The sequence below is a fragment of the Equus caballus genome, chromosome 18, assembly GCF_041296265.1.
Source record: "Equus caballus isolate H_3958 breed thoroughbred chromosome 18, TB-T2T, whole genome shotgun sequence".
NCBI lineage: Eukaryota > Metazoa > Chordata > Mammalia > Perissodactyla > Equidae > Equus > Equus caballus.
This window is the reverse complement of record NC_091701.1, coordinates 40139800-40165098: the sequence shown is the minus strand read 5'-3', so window position 1 is coordinate 40165098 and position 25299 is coordinate 40139800. Positions and strand designations below refer to the sequence as shown.

At 36.8% G+C, this 25299-nt stretch overlaps 1 protein-coding gene across 50 annotated transcripts in view; it reads right to left on the bottom strand.

Annotated features, from left to right (window-relative positions):
* The window catches only part of PKP4 (plakophilin 4), a 228323-nt gene that overhangs the window by 79166 nt on the left and 123858 nt on the right, over positions 1 to 25299 (bottom strand). For 40 of the 50 annotated variants that reach the window (XM_070241002.1, XM_070240982.1, XM_070240998.1 and 37 more), the window contains one exon: positions 23097 to 23209. The exons of the other annotated variants lie outside the window; for them this stretch is intronic. In XM_070241002.1, coding sequence (XP_070097103.1) covers positions 23097 to 23209 — 113 coding nt within the window. The remainder of the gene's footprint in view (positions 1 to 23096; positions 23210 to 25299) is intronic. 50 annotated transcript variants of the gene reach the window in all.

Genomic DNA, 25299 nt, shown 5'->3' with positions numbered 1-25299 from the left:
TCCAATTACCTTCACACTAATCCTACAATTCTATGTTATAACTGGTCATTATATGTTATTCAGAACAGTCTATTTCCCTTCGAACCACTCACTTTAAATGACTCAGATTGTTCACCACTCTGGGATTTGAGGATCGGACAATAAATACGTGCAACTTTGAAAAGCTGTTTTAAGTCACTGATGTAACCAATGTAACCCATTTTTATCAGAAAAATTAGAGGCAGCTCCATGTCAGAAAAATAGACTTATTCCCTCCTTCTTCTCTCTCTCCCTCCAACCATGTACTCCTAGAAACACTGCCCCAACTTTTATTGAATGTCTACAATGTGTCTATAGGCACTATGCCCATAAATGACTCCATCTCATTCCCTTTTACTTCTCATTTGAAGATGCCAAGCAGCTCGTGTTCTAGGAGCTTGCAGTGGAATGTGAAACATTTTAAAATACAAGAACTGAATCATCCATGATAACTTTGTTCCAGTGGGAAGAAGCATTCACAATTTTCAATAATTTAATTATCAACAACCTTTTAGAATGAAATCCATTCATAAGTTTGGGACTATCTGGTCAGACAGTGAACAACAATTAAAAGCAAGTTAATTAGCAAATTAATAAATCAAGGCAAATTCATTTTAATGTGAAAAATATTAGTTTTAAGACACCATACCTTCATCATAATATTACATGAAAATATGTAGTAAATCACTATAAAATTCTAAGCACTTAAGAATTAATTTTTTTTTTCATTCACAGACATAAATGGAGGCAAAAATATCTTTTTGGGTATTTACAGCTGTGCAATTGTCTTTGATACCCTCCTTATTTTGGTATTTTCCCATATTATCAGAAAACTAGCTTGCTCACACTCCTCTGCAGCCAGAGGCCAGACCAGGGAGCAAAGGTCTCCAAGAAGCCACGTGAGGGGGTATATTGGGGAGCATCTGGTGCACCCAGCAGTGGCAGTGGGCACTGTTCCAGGACACTCCGACTGAGAATCTGGCTCTCTGGCCTTCCTAGACATTCCATAAGTTGACACCAAAAAGCTTTCAAGTTCCTTTTCTGCTTACACAAGCCAGAGAGGATTCTATTGTTTGCAACCAAAAGTCCTGATTGATGTTATCATAAAACTAAGTCTTATGGTTAACAACAAATATAAACTGGCCCTCTGCAGAGAGCCCAAACCTTACTCCTCAACTCTAGGCCTGTATTTTCAAGTGGACACTGGATACTACACTTCGTATTCAACATATTGAAACTCTCTCCCCCTGGAACTAACTCCCATTTAATCATTACCACCTAGTCACTCAAACTGAAGAACATGGGAGTCATTTTATTGTCTCCCCCCCTCCCCCAGTATGTCAGCTCCATGAGGGCAGCGAAGTCTGCCCTGTTCACTGATGTACCTCCAGACAGTCACTTAAAACAGACACCTTTTGAATCCATCCCTACTACCACAGACACAGTTCTGGCCTTCATCCTTGCATCCTCTATTGGCTGGATCACTCTTTCAGTCTCTTTGCTAACTCGTCTTCCTGGCTTTGATTTCTCATCCTTTCAGGCTCTCTTCCATGCTGCTGCTACAGTGATTTTCAACCACTCAAACGTGATATCATTTTCCTGATGATAATGCACAGCAGATCCATAGAGGATAAATTTCAAACATCTTAGCACGGCACAGATTCCAACGTCTCAGTGCAGCACAGAAGGCCCTCTACCACCTGGTTCCTTCTAGTTTGCCCTTTTCCACACAAACCTACATTCCAGGCACTTCTAATTACTTGCAGTTTCCTCACATACCATGCTGCCTCACGCTTCCAGTGCTATTTTTGGGGTAGAATGTGCAGAAACACAATCTGGAAACATTTTCAGAATTATACAAATTCCAGAGTGGTATACACAGGTACCATGTAACAACATATATGTTCTATACCCATGAAACTGAATACTCTAATAGAGTTTAGCTTCACTATGTATCACTTAATAACAGGAATATTTTTCAAAAATGGTCTGTTTAACTAAGTCAGTACCCAATTTCCTCGATTCTACTGCGTCTGATGTGAGCCAGCCTGCCTTAGTGGACACTAGCAGGGGATGGGCGTTGGGAATTTGATGGAGCCATAGTAACTTCACCATGTCATTTCCCTCACCTTCCGGCAGGTCTAGATGGGGCTCTTCCTATCGCTAGCACATGCACACTACTGTCATTACTCTCTTACTAGACACTCTGAATTGGGACAGAATCCAAGAGTTATTCCCCTGTGGAAAAGAGAAGCACGTCTCAGTCTGAGATTGGAACATGGTCAAACTGTAAAATTTACTGCTTTATTAAAAAATATTGTTAAATTTTACACACACGTGTATATATAAAAGCCTCATTAATTAAGCATAGCCAATAACAAATTCAATTTCACTTAGTATTAATGGAGAGGAATCACTTGAATGAACTATTCTAGAAACTTTTATTTATGAATAGAGCGTGAGTGTGTACCACTGTCTAGACTACATACCCTCTACAGCATCTTCCCTGGTGACCACAAATCATCCTTCAAGAATTAGCTCAATAAAAGCTGATCACTGCCTCTTTTCTGTCAAGAATGTGCCCAATAATCCATCTCAAGTTTTGCACTTTTCATATGGCTGTAAATGTAGTATTTGTTTACATACGGTTGTAATTGTAGTATTTGTTTACTTGTCTGTTTCCACTACCAGACAATGGCCTTCTTGAAGGTAAAGACTGTGTCTTGATTCTGTCTGCATCCAACTAGCATTGAGTAGGATGCTAAATAAATGATACCTGATCTTAACTTTTTGGGTTGTTCTTTTTTAAAGCTAATCCTACACAATTTTGGAAATTGTTTCAATTATTCTAGAAAGGAGTCAGATTCCCTCCCCCCTCTTGTTTTTGGTTCTTTCCATATCTTATAGATAAGGTGTTTATTGTACATATTATATGTATCCATTCAACAAATATTTGTTGATCATCTACTTAGTGGCAGACATTGTTAAAGGGCTGGGATACAAAATGAGGCAAAGTCCTTGCCTTTCAGGTGCTTACAATTGTCTTAGAATTATTCATTACAGTTCCTGTGTGACTCCCCCACTGGTTCACATGTCCCTCAAAGCAAGAAGGTGTCAGAAGACTTTTGAAAGGCTGATTCTAAAGCCAGAAACCTTTATAAGAGGACTTTGATGGATCCAGCAGTGTGCTGACTAAAGAAGCATTCACTTATGTTAACAACCCTAAGTGTGAAACACCTGTCTCCTAAAATACAGACAGACCTAGCCCTCCTTCTCCTCACCTACTAAGAGAAGGTACATTGGTACTGGGCCTATCCAGGTAAAGAATTTGAACATGAAGGCTCCCGGTGGGAGAGGTATGTAGCAACACGAGATGTACTGCCATATCCTGGAGTTCGTCTCAATTCTCAGAGCTCAAAATTGTAAAGGGCTGGGAATCAGCCAGTTTGGGAAACCACCAACATAACATTCTACATATGCAAGTAAATCTGACGTTTCTCCCCTTTGTAGTGTGACAGCCAATCTCTTCAAATGGTTGTTTAAACCACCCCAATTCAGCAGCATTACAGGATCTACTTATTTCACTATTACAACACTTTCTTTCACAGTATTTTAAAAATGATTCTTAGGTGTTCTTCCTTTACTGAACAGAGGTAATTAATAGACGAAAACTTACTGTTCTCATGTTCATTAATCTTACTATAAATATTTTTAAAAATTCATTTGTACTTGCTGACTTGACTTTTTATTCTTGCATTTCCTAGTAGTTTTAGTATTTTGAGCTTTGACCATAAATTCTGAGTTCCAGACAAAAGTTCTGTATTTCTTCTGCACATTAACTCTTGAATTCAAGCACTACCACATGTTTGCAGATGAAATCTCAGCAGCTCCAGGAAATTCCACACTGCATTTCTCTCTTTCTCTACCAATTCATTACTGTGTTACTTTCAATTTGTGGTTTGCCCATTTAAAAAAGTATCTTTCAATTTTTTCATTTATTATTGGTGGGCTTTCATTATTCTACTAATCGAAGTTATTCTGTTAGAAAATGTGTAGGTTTTCTGAATTCTAAATCCATTGTGAAAACTTCTGGCAACTCTATTGGTTTGTTATAACTTCCTTTGTAATCCATTGCTCTAATATTTATGTCTACTTTTTAATTCATTCCAAGGTTCGTTCCTCAGTTAAAAAAGAAAAAGGAAAGTTGGTTGGTTTGGATTGTTATTTTTTGGCAATGAATTCACACTGTAATTACTCAATACCTTGTTATCCTCTAGGTATTAATGCTTTTTAATGAGCTGCATCAGAATCTTCTTAGATATGGAAACCAGGCTCCATGGTTCCAGGTCACTCCATATTTCCCACTATGCTCCCAGGATTTTCTCCCCAAGGAAACTAGTAAAATAACTACTAATGATTCTGAAGTTTTAGTCTCTACTTGGAGTGTTACAGGGTAAATTTAAAACAAACTCCCTCAGCTGAGTAATCCATTGTACTGAACACTTAAATGTCTCTATCTTCATTAATTATAACTAAATTAATCTTCAATTATGATATGGAGATAACATCAATCACGTACTTTAAGTCTTTTATTTCTATCTAGTATTGCTTTGTCTTCCCTTTTAATTAGTAGATTTAGAACTTTGCTCAATTTCTCTTAATGCATTTGTAAGATATTCCATTGGGGGGCTGGCCCCGTGGCTGAGTGGTTAAGCTCGCGTGCTCAGCTTCGGTGACCCAGGGTTTGACTGGTTAGGATCCTGGGCGCAGACATGGCACTGCTCATTAGGCCATGTTGAGGCGGCGTCCCACATGCCACAACTAGAAAGACCCACAACTAAAATATACAACTATCTACTTGGGGGATTTGGGGAGAAAAAGCAGAAAAAAAGAAAAGATATTCCACTGGTTTTCTGTGAGTTCCTAGCTAGGTAAAGCTCATTCTGTGCTTTAGCTTTCTTGAGTGCTCTTGAATTTATGCTTGAGAATGCCATTTTTTGAATCCAAGGTCTTAAAAGCATTCACCATGTAAGCAGGTTAAGTATCTCCTCACCTTGACTTCAACAAGAATGCCCTTGAGCTCATTTTACTCATAATGAGCATGGTGACAAGTAGGGTCTAGAAGACTGAGATGGAATCAAGGGCTTTCTAATGCTATACCATTTTCTGATGTTCCAAGAACTCATACCACCCATCAACAGGTAATTGTTAGGTTATAACTAGTTTTGTTTTTCCTATATTTCAGTAACAAGGACCTCATTTCTTACTTTTCATTAGGTAAGGACTGACTAGGAAATAAATCCTTTACAATAAAAACAGACTTACTCTCTGTCTTACCTCCAGAACAACCCGAGCAGTTAGACAAAAACAACATGTAATGATTATTCTTCCTGAGACAGGTGTGGATAGCTCTTCATTCTTCCACTAGGCTATTTTGGTAAGTCAAAACTAGGAAGGCCAATATGCAGAACAGATAAAGAAGGTGAACTGCTCTGCCTGGGGAAGCAGAGGAGGAGAGGTGGAAGGCAACAGCTATCCCTACCACCACTTTATTGTCCCTAAGGGGTTCTGGGGACCCTAGTTTGAAAAATCACTAGCCTATAAACAATAAGGATATCTCAGCAATAATACTCAGCAATCCTTCTTGGTATTTAACTACAGTTTTGAGAGCATCTTCCAAATTCACTTATTGTCTTTTCACAATTAATTGCAACAAAAACAGAAACTCTTTCTCCAAATTCATGATTTTTCTGGGCTTGAGGCTCCTTTCTGTGTTCTCTTTAGCATGGTATCAGACCCTGGACAATTTTTTAATGGATGAAGACTGATTCCCTTCTTCCTAAGAAAAGACCACTTGATCTCAGCAGTCAGGAAAAGTGAAACCATGACAACATGCTCATAATTGTAGTTCATTATTATTTTTGTGTCTTATGGTTTTAAACTGCCCCTGAAAATGGTATATGCCCATAATATGAACTAAGCAAGACCTAACAAATGAGACAGGGCAAAAGATCTCTTTTCCTAACTATTTATATGATCTGAGCATGATATTGAGATTAGAGAAAAGAAAGGGCACTTGAATTAAAAATGATGTCCTTCAGGTAGGACGCAGCTGCTCCCGACCCATCAGCAACAGGACACGAGCCTGAGTTCCCTTCCACAAGTGGTGACCGATTTGTGCTGATCCAGCTGCACTCTAAACCCCATCACCTGTGTGACCAACAGAAGGAGCAAACAAGACAGCTGGAGCAAGGCAGCCTGATGGGACACGGAACACGCGAAGGTCAAAGGCTTACAGTCTGACCCTTATATTCCCTCTCAGTGACACTTTACCTGAAAAAACTGGCCATGCTCTCAGAATGTGCTTTTACAATTTTGGTCTTTAAAGCAGGGACAACAAAGTGTGGTACAAAAGCATAGTCTTGGTTTCCACTGGCTGCTAGTAAGTTTAGAGTAAAATGTACAACCAGCCACTGTGGCAGACATTTTTGGTCTCATTACCGGCTTTATTTTGTTCTCACCCTCGTTTTCTCAGTTCTTCATTCCACTTTTCCCCCCTGCTACTCTACCATAGTTTGGACCCTTATAACTGCTGTCTAAAATGAATTCCAGAAAAAGGTAAGATAAAAATAACTAATATTATGACTAGTCTCCTAAAGAGAAAATTATGTATTTGATGCAGTAAAAACATTAAAAGAACAGGAAATACCAGAAGAGCCCTTTTAACAGTTCAAGTAACTTTCATAGGGACTAGAGGTGAACACATTTTAGAAGATGTTAAATACTCTTTGACAAAAGCGTTTTGTGTTATTGCTTTAAATCTATGAATAAAAGATCCAGAAGACCATATGGGAAGGGGAAGATCAAAAAGGATGTAGTACTAGACAAAAATGAGACAAACAGCTCCCTCTGGTATCCCCATAAATTATACAGGAGGCGTGACTTCTGTTTAAGCCCATCCCACAACAGGTGTTCCAACCAGTAAAAGCAGAAATCAGAATAGAAGGTTTTCTAACATTTCAGTTGGCATTTCAGAGTGAAAGCAACCGACATGAAAATAGCAAAATGACTAAACACAACACCAGACTCTCTCTCTGAAGTATTCTGCCATAATTTAGGATGCTATTTAGGCGAACGGTCAGCCTTTGAATAGATGGGATACTACGAATTGTGTCAATGGTCTACAACATGCTATGGTTTCCCTCATTTCTATTCTTGCAAAGCCCTCCAAAGGCAAAGAAACAGGAAGGGAAAACATTATTTTAAATTTAAAATAAAAAAAGAAAAAGCACATATAAATATTGCTTTTTAGAAATGTATAAAACAATTCAAGTCTTATATTTTTAAATAAAGCTGGCATGGGTAAGGAGCAAGGAAAGGGTCCTGTGTTTCTACTTGTTCTATATGAGACTGAGCACAGACTTAACATAAGACTAAGCCATAGAGATCCGTAGCAAGAGATACACACTGGCTGGCACCCCAAACTCTTAAAATTCATAATTATAAATAGTTTTGTTTATGATGCATGCAATTTCATTTTGTACATTATTTAGGATTTAAAATGCTTTGAAAAGCCTATGTAAAAATGTATTTTAAAGGAATTTTAAGATATTATAAGCCTAAATTTTTAATTAAACATGTACCCCCTGATTATTTATCCTGTTTAGACACTCATTCACATCCTATTCTTTGATACTCATGTAAAGGCACTATGAAATCTGGCATGTGTGTCTAAAGAATGATATTCACTTTATGTCCATTAATTACCCAGAGTAAGGATTTATTTAAATTTTTTTTAACGATTTTATTTTTTTCCTTCTTCTCCCCAAAGCCCCCTGGTACATAGTTGTATATTTTTAGTTGTGGGTCCTTCTAGTTGTGGCATGTGGGATGCTGCCTCAGCGTGGTTTGATGAGCAGTGCCGTGTCCGCACCCAGGATTCAAACCTACGAAACACTGGGCCGCCTGCAGCGGAGCATGTGAACTTAACCACTTGGCCATGGGGCCGGCCCCTATTTAAAAATTTTTTATAAACAGTAAAGTTTCTTTAATTTCTGAGAAAACTTTATTCTCATTATGAGTGTAAAAAGAAAAAGAACATGATATACTTCTTATATTTCTCCTTTGATTTTTGAAAAAAATTGTTTCTCACGGTAACAGCATTTTCAGCTCTTGCATCATGGACAAGCATAACATAAATAGCCATTTTAAGTACTGAAGGAGGAGGAATGAATTCACACGTGAGATACAGTGCAGACCTAGGATCATCAATAACTGTCCTGGAAAATGAATGGACACGTAAGGATACAGTCAACATTCGGCATAACATATGCTACGTTTCTATGTAGTAAGACATATGGAACCTAGGAAAGTGGTTCTCGAATGCTTTAAATCCCTCCCCAAACCTCTCCTGGATCCCTAATTTGTCCCACATTAGCTTACCTACTCACTTCCTCTCTTCTCTATTTATCCCCCACACATAAGTGTGTAGGGTTTCCAAGCTACTGAAGAGAGGAATGAAACAGAAAAAAGCCCATTTGAACGAAGGACATTAATGATGATGGAGGATCAGGGTAAAGTCTCTTAAAACAGCTTTTGTGATATTTATAATGGGTGATCCATACACTGTTCAGCGGTTGAACAGGCAGCCTCCAAGGCAAAGAGACAGGGCAAGTGGTTGGATAAGACTGTCTTAAATTCCTGGCTTTATTGTCCAGTATTCTTCCTTTGAGGAATATGAATGAAAAGAGGAACAATGGTTTGCAACAGGACAGCAGAAGTGGTTGATCAGCTTCATCTTTCTTTCCCCTCTTTGACCCCTCTCCCATTCATTGCCATAATGAGCCAACATTATTGATGGAACAGGCATTATGAAGTATATGGAGCATACTGCATAGATTCATAACCTATTCAAGTTAAATAAATAGTCTTTATTTAAACTAATGAAGAGAACATCTAATACTCAGATTTTAAGAGAGATAACCATCCTAATTTTACAAAAATGAAACAAATTTTAATCATAATTTCAGTCAGAAAATTAAGAGCCAAATCACTTAACATTTAAAAAACGTATTGTTATGGAACATTTAAAACACACATGCATGTATATATAAAAGAAAACAGTATAATGAAGCCCCTATGTATTCATTATCCAGCTTCAACAAAGAAAGGGAACATATGATCACACTTATTTCATCTATACTTGAACGCACTGTTTTCTCTGCATTATTAGATTATTTTGGAGCAAGTCTCAGACATTTTATCATTTCAGTAATAAATACTTCAGATGTATCTCTGAATACAGATACTTTAAAAAGGCTGTAACAGGGACCAGCCCAGTGGCATAGTGGTCTGCTCTGTTTCAGCAGCCTGGGGTTCACAGGTTTGGAGCCCTTGTGTGGACCTAGCACCCTAGCACTTGTGGATCAAGCCATGTTGTGGTGGAATCCTACAAAAAACAGAGGAAGACGGGCACAGATGTTAGCTCATCAACAGTCTTCCTCAAGCAAACAGGGCAAGATTGGCAACAGATGTTAGTTCAGGGCCAATTCTCCTCACATACATGCACAAAAAAACCTTTATATAAAGTAGAGGAAGATGGGCATGGATGTTAGCTCAGAGACAATCTTCCTCAGCAAAAAGAGGAAGATTGGCAGCAGATGTTAGGTCAGGGCTAATCTTCCTAAAAAAAAAAAAAAAAAATTAGCGGTAAAAATTCTTAACATCAATAAATACCTAGTCAGTATGCAAATTCCCTGTTTCAATTGTTAAAAACAGTTGGTTTGTTTGAATCAAGACCAAAACAAGGTCCATATGCTGTATTTGGTTGCCACATCTCTAAAAATCTCTTTAAATGCATAGTTTTGTCCTCCCTCTTTCTTATCTTTTTCTGCTTGAAATTATTTCATTTGCCCTACAGAATTCCAAACAGAATGGATCCAACTAATGCATTGGCAAGGTGTCATTTAACATGTTCCCCTGTCTCCATACCTCCTATGAATCGGTATTTATATCTAGATGGTTGAGTAATTTTTGGGCAAGAATATGTCATAGGTGATGTTAATGTACTTCCCATTGCATCACATGAGGAGGCCATAATTTCTGACTGTCTCCCCTTTTGTAATATTAACAACAGACAGATCAGTGGGTTCAGGTGCTATTGGCCTGATCCATTCATTGTAAAGTTTCCCATCATCTTTTCAGCTAATGATTTTAGCAGTCATTGATGATCAGTGACCTAGAAACACGATTTCATTAGTGGTTGCAAAATCCACCCAAGAGTTTAACTTCTAGACTTATTCTTAATTGTACTACTCTAGTCTACAACACAATTTCTACCATTTTATGTTCACAAGGAATGCAATATAATAGTTTCACTTACTATTTATAAATAAGTCTTTACTGAAAAGTATGTTGCTAATGCTGCTCAGAAAATAGATACAGATCTATATTTTGAACTTCCTAAGCACCAGTTCTTATAGCATGGCTAATAATTTTACTTGAATTTTCTCTGTGGCTCAGATAGCCCCATTATTGATAATGTACCCACAGCTGGGCATAGATCAACCTTTAACTGCCTTGCTCTAGAGCAGAGACTATACATCATAAGATCATGGAATAATTGGCTTATTTTCTCTTTTCCCGTAAAAAAAAAAAAGGCTAGAAGAAATAAACACATACATATACCCTAAAGACATTCCCCTTTGGATTATAAGAAGTCCACTAATGCAAACCAAATGTTGTCTCTAAACTATTTGACAGTGGTTAAAATGTATAATTGTTTAATGTAAGATTTTTTTGGCTGTGAAAATCTGTAGCCTAGAGGCTTTTTTCCTCTTCAGTTTTAGAGTGTTTTTCCCTCTATTTAATTGTGGAGTAACACAACAGCAGACTAGAAAAATCTATGCAAAAAACAGATTAGATTGATTTGTTATTAAATAGATTGTGAAGCCTCAGGGAGGATAACCATAATAACAATACAGTCACTACAAAGTCTGGCAAACTTGTCAGTTGCTTTTTTTCCCCTCTTGGCAGATATGCCATGTTCATTTTTATGGCAAGCTGATTTAATAACTGCTGAAAACGCACTAATGGATGGCTCTCACTTTTAGGTGGATAATCACATTTTCAATTTCCTCTTCTATAAATTATTGGCTTAGAGCTGTATATGGTACAGTTCTCTGACGGGTTAAGGAAACATCTCATCACACACATCAGTCTTTCCATTCTGTGCCCTTAACCTGCCAAATGGTAATGAGAATGTGAACTTAACACCAGCCTTCCCTTACTTCATCATGGAGATTCATGGTGATTAGATGAATGGCAAACTCTTCCCCCTAAAATAATGAACTGCAGAAAGTACATTAGTGGCAATATGTTTTTCAAGATGGTTTCCTAGAATCTTTGAATTAACATTTACACGGCTTCATGTAACATGTTTATCAGCAACTAAAAACAGAAACAGTAGCCACTCCAGAGTTTCCATAAAGGAGAGACAAAATAGGGGCAGTGGAGATGGGGCTGGGGGTTTTACAGTTGTCTTTGTACGGCAAGCACAGTTTTTATACAGACTGTGTCTATTTGGGATGGTGGAGTGGAGGTAAGTGGGGTGCTTAAGTCTTCCCAAACCACTTCTTAACACCCCAATGGAAAACCAATAGAATAACACTATCTTCGGGAGAAAATATCATCCTAATGTTAAATTCGAGTGTCTGCTAATAATTAACACCAAAGCAAACTAAAACACAAAAACAAAACCAAAAAGGAAACTCTACTGAATAGCAAGCAGATAACGAGTACAAAACATCTACTAGCACAAGTGTTTATTATGTAATAGGTGCTCAATGACTATTGTTCTCTTCCCTATAATATAATTACAAAGAAGTATTTTCATCTAAGGATATGAGAATCAAGGACACCAAAGTAAGGCTTCCTCGATAGAGCCAGGACAGACAAAGTAATGTGATCAACACAGCACTCTTCACCAAATTAAAAATAACAAAATATAGAGACATATTTTATGCTGCTACCAAGGCACTTTGTCACACGGCTTAGTTACGCACAGTGGTCCTTCCTGCTATCCTGGAAATTTCCAGGCTTTTGTATCTTTGTATGTCTATAATAAAGCAAAGGCAGAGATATTTATTGAGTGAATTTAGAAAAGACATCATAAACATTTGCAGAAAAAAATAAATGCAGAGTCACTAAAGGAAATGTGGAAATAGAAAGTAATGTTAATGTCATTTGGGATCTATTATTATATATTATATACAGAAGGTTGTTTCTTCTATACTTGTCATAATACTAAAAGATTTTTCATCTAGAAATAGATTAATATGGTGTAATTTGTGCTGTGATGTACGAAAACCTGTGCTATTTTAAGATATACATCCCAGAGTACTTCAGCTCAATAAAACTAATGATTGAACCAAAAAGAATAAGCCAAATTACTCATTAGAAAAATGGCAAAGAATATGGATAGAAGAAGAAATTCAAATGGATCATAAGGATATGAAACAACACTCTACTTCACTAGTCATCAAGGAAATGCAAAGTAAAATGAGATAACATCAGATTGGTAAAATCTAAAGAGCCTGCCTAATAAGGCAAAAAAGAAAAAAAAAAAAAAGGAAGAGAGAATCTGGAACTTTTTCACACGCTATGTGAGAGGGGGCAACTGTTGAGCTACTTCAGAAAGCAATTTAGCAAGATCTGAAAAACTGACAATGTGCATTCATTAGGACCCAAATATTCTACTTCTAATTATGTATTTTCCAGAAACTTACTCACGTATACCAGGAGATATGTCCAAAAATGTTCACTGTTAAATTACTTAAAATATTTAAAAGTGGAACTTAAATGTTTGTCAATAGGGAAATGGACCTTTTAATATTCTATGATATAAATATATAACAGCAGTCAAAGAAATAAACTAGATCTACACATATCAACATAGATAGATCTCAGATGCTGAGTAGAAAAATCAAGGAGCACAATGATACACAGATTATACCATTTGTTTATGTTAAAAAGGCAACATAAAATACAGGCCATGGATGTATATGTTGTTACAAACATGATATAAAAATACACAAAGTAAACTGGAAAACTATATATTTGTTGCTAGTTATTGGGAAGGGAGAATGGGGTAAAGGGGGCTTGAATTTTATGTTTAATATATTTTTTGTATAAAAAAGAAGCCAATATGATGAATTATCAATAATTTCCAATTCTGGAAGGTGAGTACTTGAATCTTTGTTATTCTCTGTACTTTTTATTGTTTTTAACATTTCTCAAGATAAAGATTAAAAAATACAAAATGATAGTAATAAGAAAATATAGGATTAAAGTGATTATTAATCTCCATAAAGCAGTAAAGGTAAAGTATTCCAAAAAGCATCTTGAAATATTCTATATGGCCTATTTAACTTCTTCGATAATTTATCAATATACACACATGGTTAAAAAAACCTAATGACTAAGAGTGGGCGCTAGTAATATACTTGTATTGATTCAATAATTCATCACTGTTACATATTTTAAGAATAGTAATTATAAAATATGAACTATGAAAAATTACAGAAAATTAAATAATATTTTAATTAAAGCAGTTCTTTAAAAGATAATTAAATAACGACATGGTACATACATTTTAGATACATGGGTCTCTAAATTTTAGAAAGTATTTTCCTCTTCATTAATTAGGAAAATTAATACAGCTGGGCTGCCTCCATATATAACCAAATGTATTAAAATAATCTTAACTTGAAACTTTGATGCTGACTATAAACTTGATCTCTTTTTGTGGTTCTTTCTAACCAAAACACCTTAAAATGCTCAATTTAAGAAATAGGTAATTCATTTTGAAATATTCACTATGATTAAAACACTTTGTTGTATAATGTTCTAGATCCTTATAAGATTCTATTACTTATGAAAACTACTTGGCTTAATATCCAATTCGACATGGTCACATTTTTAGGTTAAAATGGGTTAGCTTAATGGAATACTGGTTGAATTACCTTGGGTGCACTTGCCCCACAGAAGACTTAGTTTACATAAGTCTAATTCAAATGTGTACAGATAGTTGCCACTTGGATTTGTATGTGCCAGATGAAATTGGCTCATGACTGGAATGGCAATGAGAAGTAGTAATTAAAATGCCTTCTGGAAGAACTGTGCTTGAGCCAACTGCTCCAGATAAATGACTTCTGTAGAGCTGCAGGTCAGCCACAGATTCATTTGTATCTTTTGGATGCGGTACTCTTCACTGTGTTTACAACAGGAGTTGCATCATAAAAATTCAGTGTTACTAAACTTGCTCATAAGAGCATCCATTTAATAAATACTCGCTGCAGAAATCCCAAAGAGAGCTTCTGATAATTACATTCAAATATCAAATAGTTTATTCTTCATTTAGCCTGAACTAGAAAAGAAGTCAGAGAACTTTTATTTGTTTGACCATTAAGAGAGTCACTAGTGACCAAATACAATATAAAAAAGGAAATTTGGTGAAGTATATTCTGGTGAACATCAGAGGATTCCCAAACAGCTTTTCCTTCTATGCACTTAAAAGTAACTCAGCACAGACAACCAGCTCAGCAATATACAAGGATTTACCATTACAGAAGCAAAGGAGAGAGAGAAGGAGGCAAGCCCTTGCCAGGGAGGAGGAGCACGAATGGAGAGGCTAAGGGCAATCGCCACCACTCCCTGTGCCTCTCCTTAGCCCCCAAATTAAGAATGCCTGGAGCAAAACCCCTGGGATTTTCCTCTCTTAAAACCTGAGATGTGGTAGCATTACTCACAGTAGCCAAAAAGGGGCAACAACTCAAATGTCCATTAGCTGATGAAAGAATAAACAAAATGTGGTACACCCACACAATGGAATATTATTTGGAAATAAAAAGAGATGAAGTACTAACACATGCTGCAACACGGATAAACCTTGAAAACATCGTGCTAAGTGGAAGAAGCCAGATACAAAAGGCTATATATTGTATGACACCATATATAGGAAACGTCCAGAACAGGCAAATCCATAGAGACAGAAAGTAGACTAGTGGTTCCCAGGAGCTGGGGGGAGGGAAGAATGGAAAGGAGTACTAATGGGTAGATGGTTTCTTTGTGGGGTGATGAAGATATTCCATAATTAAATAGTGGTGATGGTGTATATACTAAAAAATACTGAATTGTACATTTTAAAAGTATGAATTTTATAGTGTGAAATAATAAAACTCATGAAAAGAAACTCAAGTTTTTGGTTGGTGAGAGCAATGAAGGTCAAAGGGACAAAATTTTATCAAGCATCTTCCTGAAGTGGTACATTAAATAAGTAATGAACTGTCAAGGCACAAACATTCAATCTTTTCAAAGACTCTTCATTTTTAAAGAATGTTATCATTTGAGCAGGTTTATTTCACAATGACTTAAAAATACTCGCTGAAGAAAAGACCTGAACCATGAAGAAGCCTTTTCTGCTACTGTCAGCCCTAAAACATTTTCAGAGTTTTTAATAGTATCAGTGGAAGCCTGATGGGCATGAGCAGATGACCCTATGAAGTGTAAAAGAATATCTGAATGGCAGTGGGGAATCAAATCTTTTCATTAAAAAATAATACAGTTCTTTTCTTAAGTGGTGATAAGAAGACTATTTGTCAAGATTATATGACCTTTTTGAAACCATAAAGAATTCTATTTTAGCAGGGCTTTAAACTAGCTGAAAAGGGAGAGATAATCTTAGTGTGAAGTTATTTAATTTCAACATTGCCACTCATTTTCCCCCTCATTCAGTTGACATGGTCAGGATTTTTCTCTGGGTCTAGAGTAACTTCCTACCACCAGCAGTGGCCAATTAAAGGACAAAGTGAAGGGACCAACTGCTTCCAAACGGCAAAAACAAATTTTAAAACAATGTACAAGAAATCAAAAGGAAAATTTTAAACTGTGCTTTAGTTCCTAAAGTTGCCATTAGTGTGTCTACAATTATTAAAAGCTTCACTGTTTAAGTATCTCTTTTTGACTTCAATATAAATGAAAATTTTACACTTCATCTTAATGAGCAGACAAGCTTTGATTTATAAGATAAAATCTGTGGAACCAATTTATGTATCTCAAAGTAATAAACTTTCTCTTTTATCATCTACAACTAATCCAGAAGTAACTGAGAAGCAAAGTTTCTGTTTCTGGGCAATGGTAAGATTCCCAGTCTGCTATCAGGAATAGTTTTGAAATTCTGTACTATAAAATTTCTGAGATAATTTCTTGAAGATGATCATATTTTCATTCATTGGCTCTTCACTTTGAACTCTATTTTCTTCTCCTTCCACAGTTTTGTCACCCAACAAGCTGAACCCCTAGTGTAATTTCTCTACTTGCATGAAATGTGCAGCACAGGCCATACCTTGTACACTTGAAGGCTGAATTCGCCTTGCAGTATTTTCCCTGGCCACGTCTTCCATACACAGAGAGCAGCTTGACACTGGAAGGCGGCAGTGATCTCTAACCACTGCTAAAATGGCAGCCCTTGGGGCCAACCCCAAGCTATCTGTCCCCTTAGGAATTCCTCAGGCGAGTCGGAGCCATTAAAAGTTTCCATATTGAAGCGGAACTTTAGAAACGAGATAAAAAGTTAGCCAGAGGGATTTACCTCAAACTAAAATTAAAAAAAAAAAAAATTGAAGAGAATGAAACGTAGCAAATTTTTAAAAGTGGTTGCCTCTTTTTGGGGGTTAATAGAAATGTTCTATATGTCAATTGTAGTGCGGGTTATACAACTATGTACCCAAACTATAAAAGATCATAAAACTGCATGCTACAAAGGGTGAATTTTACTGTAAGTAAGTTACACTTCAATAAATCTGACTTAGAAATAAAGTGGTTATCTCTGAATGTAGAATTATGGATTTTTTTCTTTATACTTTCTTGGACTTTACAAATTATCTAAAACGAGCATTATTTAACTCCACAGTCAGTAAAAAAATAAAAACCTGAGTAAGAACACTGTGTTGGCCACCCCTGCCCTTGGGAAGACAGGTAAGCAGGAGAAATCCCACGGTGAGAAGATGGACTCCCTCACTGCGGGCTGCTGGGCCCTTTTACTGTCAGCCCATCCAATGATAGCTAAACTAGATTAAGATGGGAAGAATATCCCATTGATGAAACTGCAAGAAGAAAAAGAATAAATCAAATTTAAGGTTTGTTGCTTAGCCCCTGGGAGGCAAGAGGTTTAAGGGGCATATTTCCATTCGAGGCACCTGTGCTGAGATTCTCCTGAGACGAGCTGTACATACCGCAGTTATCCCCTGAGGGTCATTCATGCTACTAAGGCATGCACACTGCACCTGCACAGTGACCTGCAACACAGGACACCTCACACCTCAGCACCCACTGCCACCCGTGACTCTAAAAGGCTCTGTAGACAGAAATAGTCATCATGGCATGCTGCCTGCTTGGAGGACCTGAAATTGAGCCATCCATTTAAATATGCTAAACATCATCCTTGAGCCAAACTGGAGTGTCAGAATTGGCCCCTTGGAGAATTACTTTTGGCTACGGAGCTTTTCCATCCATTTATATCCCATTTAGCAATGGAAGATAGAGCCCTAGGAGCCTGATTTTGTAATTTAGAGAGAGACTAAGGACAGTGTTTGCCTCATCATACAATGGTCTCTCTCGATGGCCACTAGGACACACATAGCCAAAGGGGCTCCCTACTTTTAGCAAATGCATGAAATGTTAACAACACACATTTTGTATACTGTTTTAACTGTGGCTTCATCTTATTTTTCTAATCTTTATCTTCCCTTTGCCCTAATTTCCTCACTCCATTGTTGGTTTTGTATTTTTTAATGATGTTTCAAATACCTTTGGAATGAGATAAAATATGAAATACATAGATAAGTCCAGTGGACTCAGTGCAAATGCAGAAAGGCTGCACCTTCTCAAAGAACTGATTCCATAGCCCACCTTCAATGAGGTGAAATATTAAATATACAGATAATAAAGTATATTCAAAACAAATGCAGAAAAGTGGTATCTTCTCTATTAACTGATCTCACAACCCACTTTAAATGAGGTGAAATGTTAAATATGTAAATAACTATACTCTATCAGTATAAAAGCAATAACTTCCTTATTAACTATTTCCATAGCCTACCTTCAATGAGGTGAAATATTAAATACATAAATATTAAATGCACAAGTAACTATAGTGTACTTGACACAAAGGCAGAAAGGCTGTGACTTTCCTATTAACTAATTCCATAGCTCACCTCCAGGGATTTTCAAAGTTGTGGCGATTATTTTTGGTCTGATATATCATCTTTGGATACAGGTGCTATAAATTCCAGATTAAGGATCATTATAAATTGATATTGCTTGTGTTATTAATGTTTTTTTGCAGTAAATAAAACAAATTAAAAATCGTATCAGAAATGGGGTTTTTATTACCTTGTTTAGAAGACTCATTTAGAATTACCTCTATTTCCAAAGAGTCATTAATAGAAAACCAAGCAATCATGTTAATCATTAAGATTCTTTTAATGTTCTCAAGACGGCATACTGCAAGTAAACTGCCAATGTCCACTTTTTAGGACATTTCCTAAATAATAACATGCAGAGGCTCAGTTTCTCTACCTATAAAATGGGAACATCTCATGGTACAGGTTAAAAATTCATCTTTGGTTCACAAGCGTGAGAGAACCAAATGAGAGAGCCACTCATTTGGGAGAGGGCTCCACAGTATACTACTTAGCACAAAATTAGAGCCATTTATTAAACAGAGCCTCATGACACTGCCTCCTTATTCACAGGGTGAAGCTAATAATGGCAAGTACTTTGGACAACTGAAAAAGTAAATAAAAATATGTTTTTCATTTCCTTTTGTGTGATTAATGTCATTTTTGGACTAGGAAAAGTAAGAAAATCTTACAGATCGCCTTATCAACTCTGACATAGGATCTAAGCCAAACGATATGAAAGATAACTAGTTATCGAATGTTCCATTTTGCTGACTAAACCCATTTCATGTAGGAATGACCTGAATCCAAAGGAAGCTTCATGGCTGTAAGCAGCAATTCCACTTCTAATTTCCTTTGAGCAAATCAGACATGGCTTACAGGAAACAGGGCTTGGGTCTGACAGCTAATTTCTGTTTTTCTGTAAGTGACACAATAAAAACCTATGCTCCCTTCATTAACACTGTTTTTTTTCTTCTTCTTCTTTTTGGTGAAGAGGACTGGCCCTGAGCTAACTTCTGTTGCCGATCCTCCTCTTTTTGCTTGAGGAAGTTTGTCCCGGAGCTAACATCTGTGCCAATCTTCTTCTATTTTGTATATGGTACACTGCCACAGCATGGCTTGATGAGCAGTGTGTAGGTCCATGCCCAGGATCCAAACCCGTGAACTCTGGGCTGCTGAAGCGGAGCACATGAACTTAACCGCTACACCACTGGGCCAGACCTCACTAACACTGTTTTCTAGTGGGCTCCTTGTCAGTGTGTAAACTTGATGATCACAAAGCAGAGTAACTGTCAATAGTCTTCTTAAGGTCCCCTGAAAAGCACACTGATATGTGTGAAGAGGGCAGATATGAGAAAAGGTGGATAAAAACTGAAAGATGCCAAGTAGATAACCGACTGGTAAAGCATCCTTACTTGATGAGCTCAAAACACACTGGGCTTCATTAAAGTTCATTATTCATTCAATGATCATTTGGCTGGGTGTCTGCCTGCTGAACAACTGGCACTGTGCCAGGGCTTTGGGAGTGGGGTGGACCTTACTACCTCATAGGAGAGCTACTACAGGACAGAGGAATAATTACGAGGGTTCAGGTGAAGAGAGATGACTTTGCCAGAGAAACATGGGAAAAAAGGCTGTTAGGAAGGGTTAGCATAGTTAGCTGAGGGCATCAAGAACACATGAGAATCCAGTATGAGCTGGGAGTAGGGCAATCAAAGTGAACTGATTAATATTCCAAGCAGAGTTCACTGAATGAAGAGACCTGCCTTACTCATAACCCTTAAGATTCCATAGATTCCTGTCCTGCTGCCTGACCTCTCTTCATTCTGACCTACACATTACACTATCAGGACAGCTGCCTCCAACAATGACAACTTTCAACAGGTCTCCTTCACAGATCTAATGAAAGTGAAGCTTATTATCACCCTGGTGCCCAGTTCTCTACAATCAAACGTCAGCTTTCCTTTTCAACCTCATAAGCCACCAGGACCTTTTAGTACATATCCTAGACGCTACTGAGCCTCTTGCTACTCCAAGGCAACCACAGTGTGGAATCATATATACCTTTGTGGGTGCTTCTCCCCTTTCTCTGGTCAGCCTGGCTCTCACTTCTGCAGGACTCATTCACTTACCCAGTATTCACTGACCGAGCCCCAGCGACATGCCAGGCACCATGCTAGGCACTGAGATCCAGACACAAAGCACCAAAATCAGACACACACAGTACGTATTTTACTACCAGATTTTCAACAAACCTATGCAATTTGCTAATTCAAATATATAAACTTAAAATTATTTAATATTTTAAAACTTAAAGAAAAGTGCAGAAAATAATCTCATGGCCAAGCACATATCAACCACCCTCTCAGTTAAAAGATGTTAACATTTTGTTACGTGTGCCCCAGATGGCAATCACAAGTGCAATGTCACAGACTTGGCTAAAGTGTAACTCCTGATAGATTCCATTGCCCTTTCTCCCTAGAGGTACCACTATCTTAAATTGATGTCATTCCAAAATATTTTTATACTTTTACTACACATGCATACATTCATAAACAATATCAGATATTGTTTAAATATTATTCAGTATTGTTACATAAATTTTCAAGATGTTCCTAAGGATATCCCCCTATATACATCTACTCTTTTGCAACTTGTGGTTTTCACTCTGAAGTCTGTTTTGCAAAGATTTCCAAGTTGATACACATAGATCTAGTTATTTCATTTTAACTGCTGAGTTTAGTTATCCACAGTTTATTTCTCATTTCCATATTGATGGATAATTATATTCTTTCTAATACTTTATTTTTGCAAATAATGCTATATAATGAGCATCCTTGTACCTGCCATCCTGCACACACCTCTCAAACTTTCTCCAATGATATCAAGTTCTTGAAGTTTTAGATTTTACTCTTCTGTCTGCTGATTCTCACTCTTTGTTGAGTTTTTTTTTTGACTTGAGTTTTATAATATCTGATGGTAAGCTCAACTTTAGTGATGTTAGTTTCTCACTTGGGGGTTCTTGAACAGTGTGGAGAGTTACATTTAGGCTCCAAACCCACATGTGGTGCAAGCTTGGGCTTTGCCAAGGGTACAGTCCTTTGAGGGTCATGGCTTAACGCAGCGATTTTTAGTTCAAACGTATCACCTTGAGCACACACAAGGTCTCATTCTTTGGTCCCTGCATGGGTACTAAACTGAAGACGCCACTGCTTTTGTGGGGGTGGCAGGAGTGGTGGGGGGTTGGGTGGGGGGAAAGGTTGGCTGTCCCCAGGCCTCCTGCAGAGGCAGCTCAAATCCTTCTGGCTCTGGCTTTCAGTTCCCTTTCTATTTCTAGGACCTAGGGATTTTCCTTTCTCTTTTGCCATTTCCTCTAAATATTGACTTGTATAATTGATATATTAAGTATTTCTAGGAGTTTATCAAGAGAATTTCTATGCTAGTTTAGATAACTACATTTGAAGAATAAAATTGCTAACTGAATTCTTTAAATGTTGAATTAATTTTTCTATTAGTGTAAAATTATATATTTTAAAATCCATTGGTCCATATGTCTTAGAAATATACAATAATATATTACTGAGTTTGTGAATTGCTCTTTTTGGTGCTAAAGATACAGAGAACTTTTAAAAAATGATGAATAGAATCAAAACAAGTTTTTGAAACTTTTAACTTCCTTGAAAAGTTATTTCATTGAGTATTTACAAAGCCAGAGTTATAAATTTTTGATTTACAATTTTACACTTTGCTTATAATTTCTCTGCATATAAAAAACTGCCTGGATATATAAAAATGATCACATAATTTGATATTTGGGTTTTAAAAGTTTTATTAATCTTATTTGTATACTTTATGCCTTACTAAATATACCAATATGCACAACTGTTAAGGGTCAGAGATGAAAAAATTCACGAGAACACAATTTACCAGCCTAATAAGTTTAAATTAATAGCAACAATTAGCTAGAAAAGAGAAACTACAGACATCATTTTATTCACTAAGGAGGATTTTTTGGCTATGAGTAATGGAAGACACTGAAAAGTAGAACAATTGTGATGCTAGAAATAACTGAGACACACATTATGGTGGACACATACCTACTGAGGAGTAAACAACCCAAGTTTAAAAATGCAAGCAATAGAAGTATTTCATGGTAGGCTTTATTGGAATATGTAATTACTAAGCAAGAAACCCACATATAGGATAAGCAGTGATTCCACCATTTGGAGCTTTTGGCAGCAATTTCTATAGTAATGATTTTTTTAAATAGCACAAGAGGCTATTTAAATATAACACAATAATTGTGATGACAAGTTATTTTCCATTAATATACTGGTTTTGAATGCACTATATTTGAATACACTAAATTATTTCATATAGTAATTATTTCGTATAGTAGTTTTCCAGAATTCTAGGAAAACTCAAGGTAAACTGAAGGCATTTTTAAAAGCTAACTAAATGTTATTACTTAGAAAGATTTCTTAGTTAAAAAAAAAAATCAATACTAGGTTTTCAAAGCCAATTAACTTTACCAAATAATTAGCAATTAATTGTGAAAAACATCCATTAACTGTGTCTATGTATAAGAAGTCAAATTTCTGAAAGTAGCACAGTAGCTTTTGTTTACCAATGACACATAAAAAACTTTAAGCACAGGACTGAAAGATAATCAATACTGCAAGAGGCTTCTAAAATTAGAATAAATTGACATTTTTGGTGTCAAATTTAAGTAGGCAAGTTAACAGTGACAACACTAACAATCATTTGCTGCATCAAGGACAACTTAATAAGGCATGTAACTTAAAGGCATGTAAAATGATAGAGCCGTCGGCCCTGTACCTGGTGCTGGCGATGCTTGGTGATTCTGCTCCAAGCCTACATCTTTCTAGCTGACTGGCAACAATCTGCCTTTCCACTTCCAGTTCTCGGGTGAGTCGTTGAAACTGAAGCTCCTGTGATTCAAGGAAATAAAACGCGTATAAGGCGCTGAGGTTTGCTGCTCAGGCAGATGTATGAATCAACGTATGTCACAGGAAACATAAGAACACACCCATAACATAACACTATAGTGTGGCTTTGTGAAATTAGACTTCTGCATAAAATTGCAGACCTAAATAAGCTACTGATTTGTAGCTTTTTCAAACTTAAAGGCACTAGAATATTAGCCTTTGTTTGAAATTGGAAACGGAGATCTTTATTTCTTTTTCGGTTCTAACTGAGGTTCTTCAAACAGTGTTTCTGCTACAGTGCTGCATTAAACTAAGGTCTGCAGATTTCTCACTTGATGTGCCTACATCAGAGGCACAGTGACCAACAGAAGCTATTCATCCTTAATAGCTAAGTTTTTATCCCTCATACTGTATGTTAGCACAGTTTTAAAAAAATGTAAATTCCCATGAGAATCACTTTGCCATGTTTGATACAAAGCCTTTTAATTGTTACGGGAAAAAAAAAAATCATTCCAATCCCAAGAAAAAGTTTTGCTATATTTACCTACAATATAAGCAATAAAATTATTTTATTGACACAAGTGCACTCATGTGTCACTGTGTTAAGGGAGGGGAGAAAGATAAATGAAAAAGTCTGAGCCACAATATAGAATTTAAAATTGTATTGAAAAGAAGGAAAGATTGCCTAAAGAAATTATATTCTTCATGCTGTGTCATGACGGCAAGGAAGTTCTATTATAGGAGAAGATTTCTAAACTTTATTTGTACTTATCTCATTGTTACCTTGACAGGATTTTAATAACTAGAAAGTATGCTATGCTCTAAAACATCTATAGATCAAACCAAGTATACACCAAAGGCTGTAAGCCACAAATAACATCTCCAATAACACCTCAAGCTCCCCTGTGCCATATTATCTCCTTACAAGTCTACTCAAAGCAAATGCTGAACTGTAAGTAGTCTAATTGGACAATGACTATTAGTTCAAAATACCAGGCGTGTGAATCCCAAGCTTAGAAACTAATCAGAAATAAAACTCCTTAAATATTATTTATGACAATATGAAAATACACAATGGGGAAGCGGGACACTGCCTACCTCTGCTCAACAAGACCTAGACCACTGGCTCTTCATAGATGTTCAGCAGCAAGAGACCAGAAAGATAGTAACTGTACAGCATTCAGTATTAGGCTAAGATAACTGATTTTGAGGACAAACAGCATTACGTTTAACTTACATTCAGTCTTTCTTTGCCCTTAAACAGCATCATATTTTTTGTGATACACTTCCATTCTTTCAATGATTTTACTCAATTGTTTATTATACACCTCTTTTCCCAGAAGACCGGCTGCTTGTATCCAGCTCGGCCAGGAAAGGAGCATTCGTGAATTTAGACTAAGGCTCAAATTCCCCAAAGCATCGCGTTCCCTTTGAGTTCTGGGTTCAGTGGCTACGAGGGAGTGGGGCTTGGGGTGTCGTCTTCATTTTGGGATGGCCAAAAGTTACCAGGGCAGGACTAAGGTATGTTTCAAATTAGACCATGAAAACAATTTCCATTCTTGGGAAAAGTTCCATTTTAGTGGATTTTTATCATGTTAGTGGCTGCCTATGACCTTTTAAGTAGCCTTTCAAGAAAATGTTTGGGAAATTTCCTGCATGAAGGCAAAAGCTGGAACGTATTATTCCATAATTCTTTCCCTCAGAAGCAGAGACAGATGACTTTGGCTCTGCCAAGAAGATGCCAGACTGTGACTCAGGTGCTGAAGGCAAGACTCTGACATCAGAAAACATGAAGCTTCACTTTTTCTCTTTCTCACCTTCTTGCCTCACTCTCTGCAACAGGTCTTAGGGTCAAGTTCCTAACATGGAAATGATCTCCATACAAGCTATGCTTAGTGGCAGTGTCAGAGGTTTCTTTACCTGACCAATTTTGTGGCACATATTTAGACACTGCTCCTGGAAGTTTACTCTCAAGGCTTGTTCTTCAGTTCTTGCTACAAATGTGGGAATTCACTAATACCACTTATTAAACACCTTTTTCTGCACAATTAGCCATGTGAGTCTGTTTCTTGCAACTAGAAACCTTGACTGAT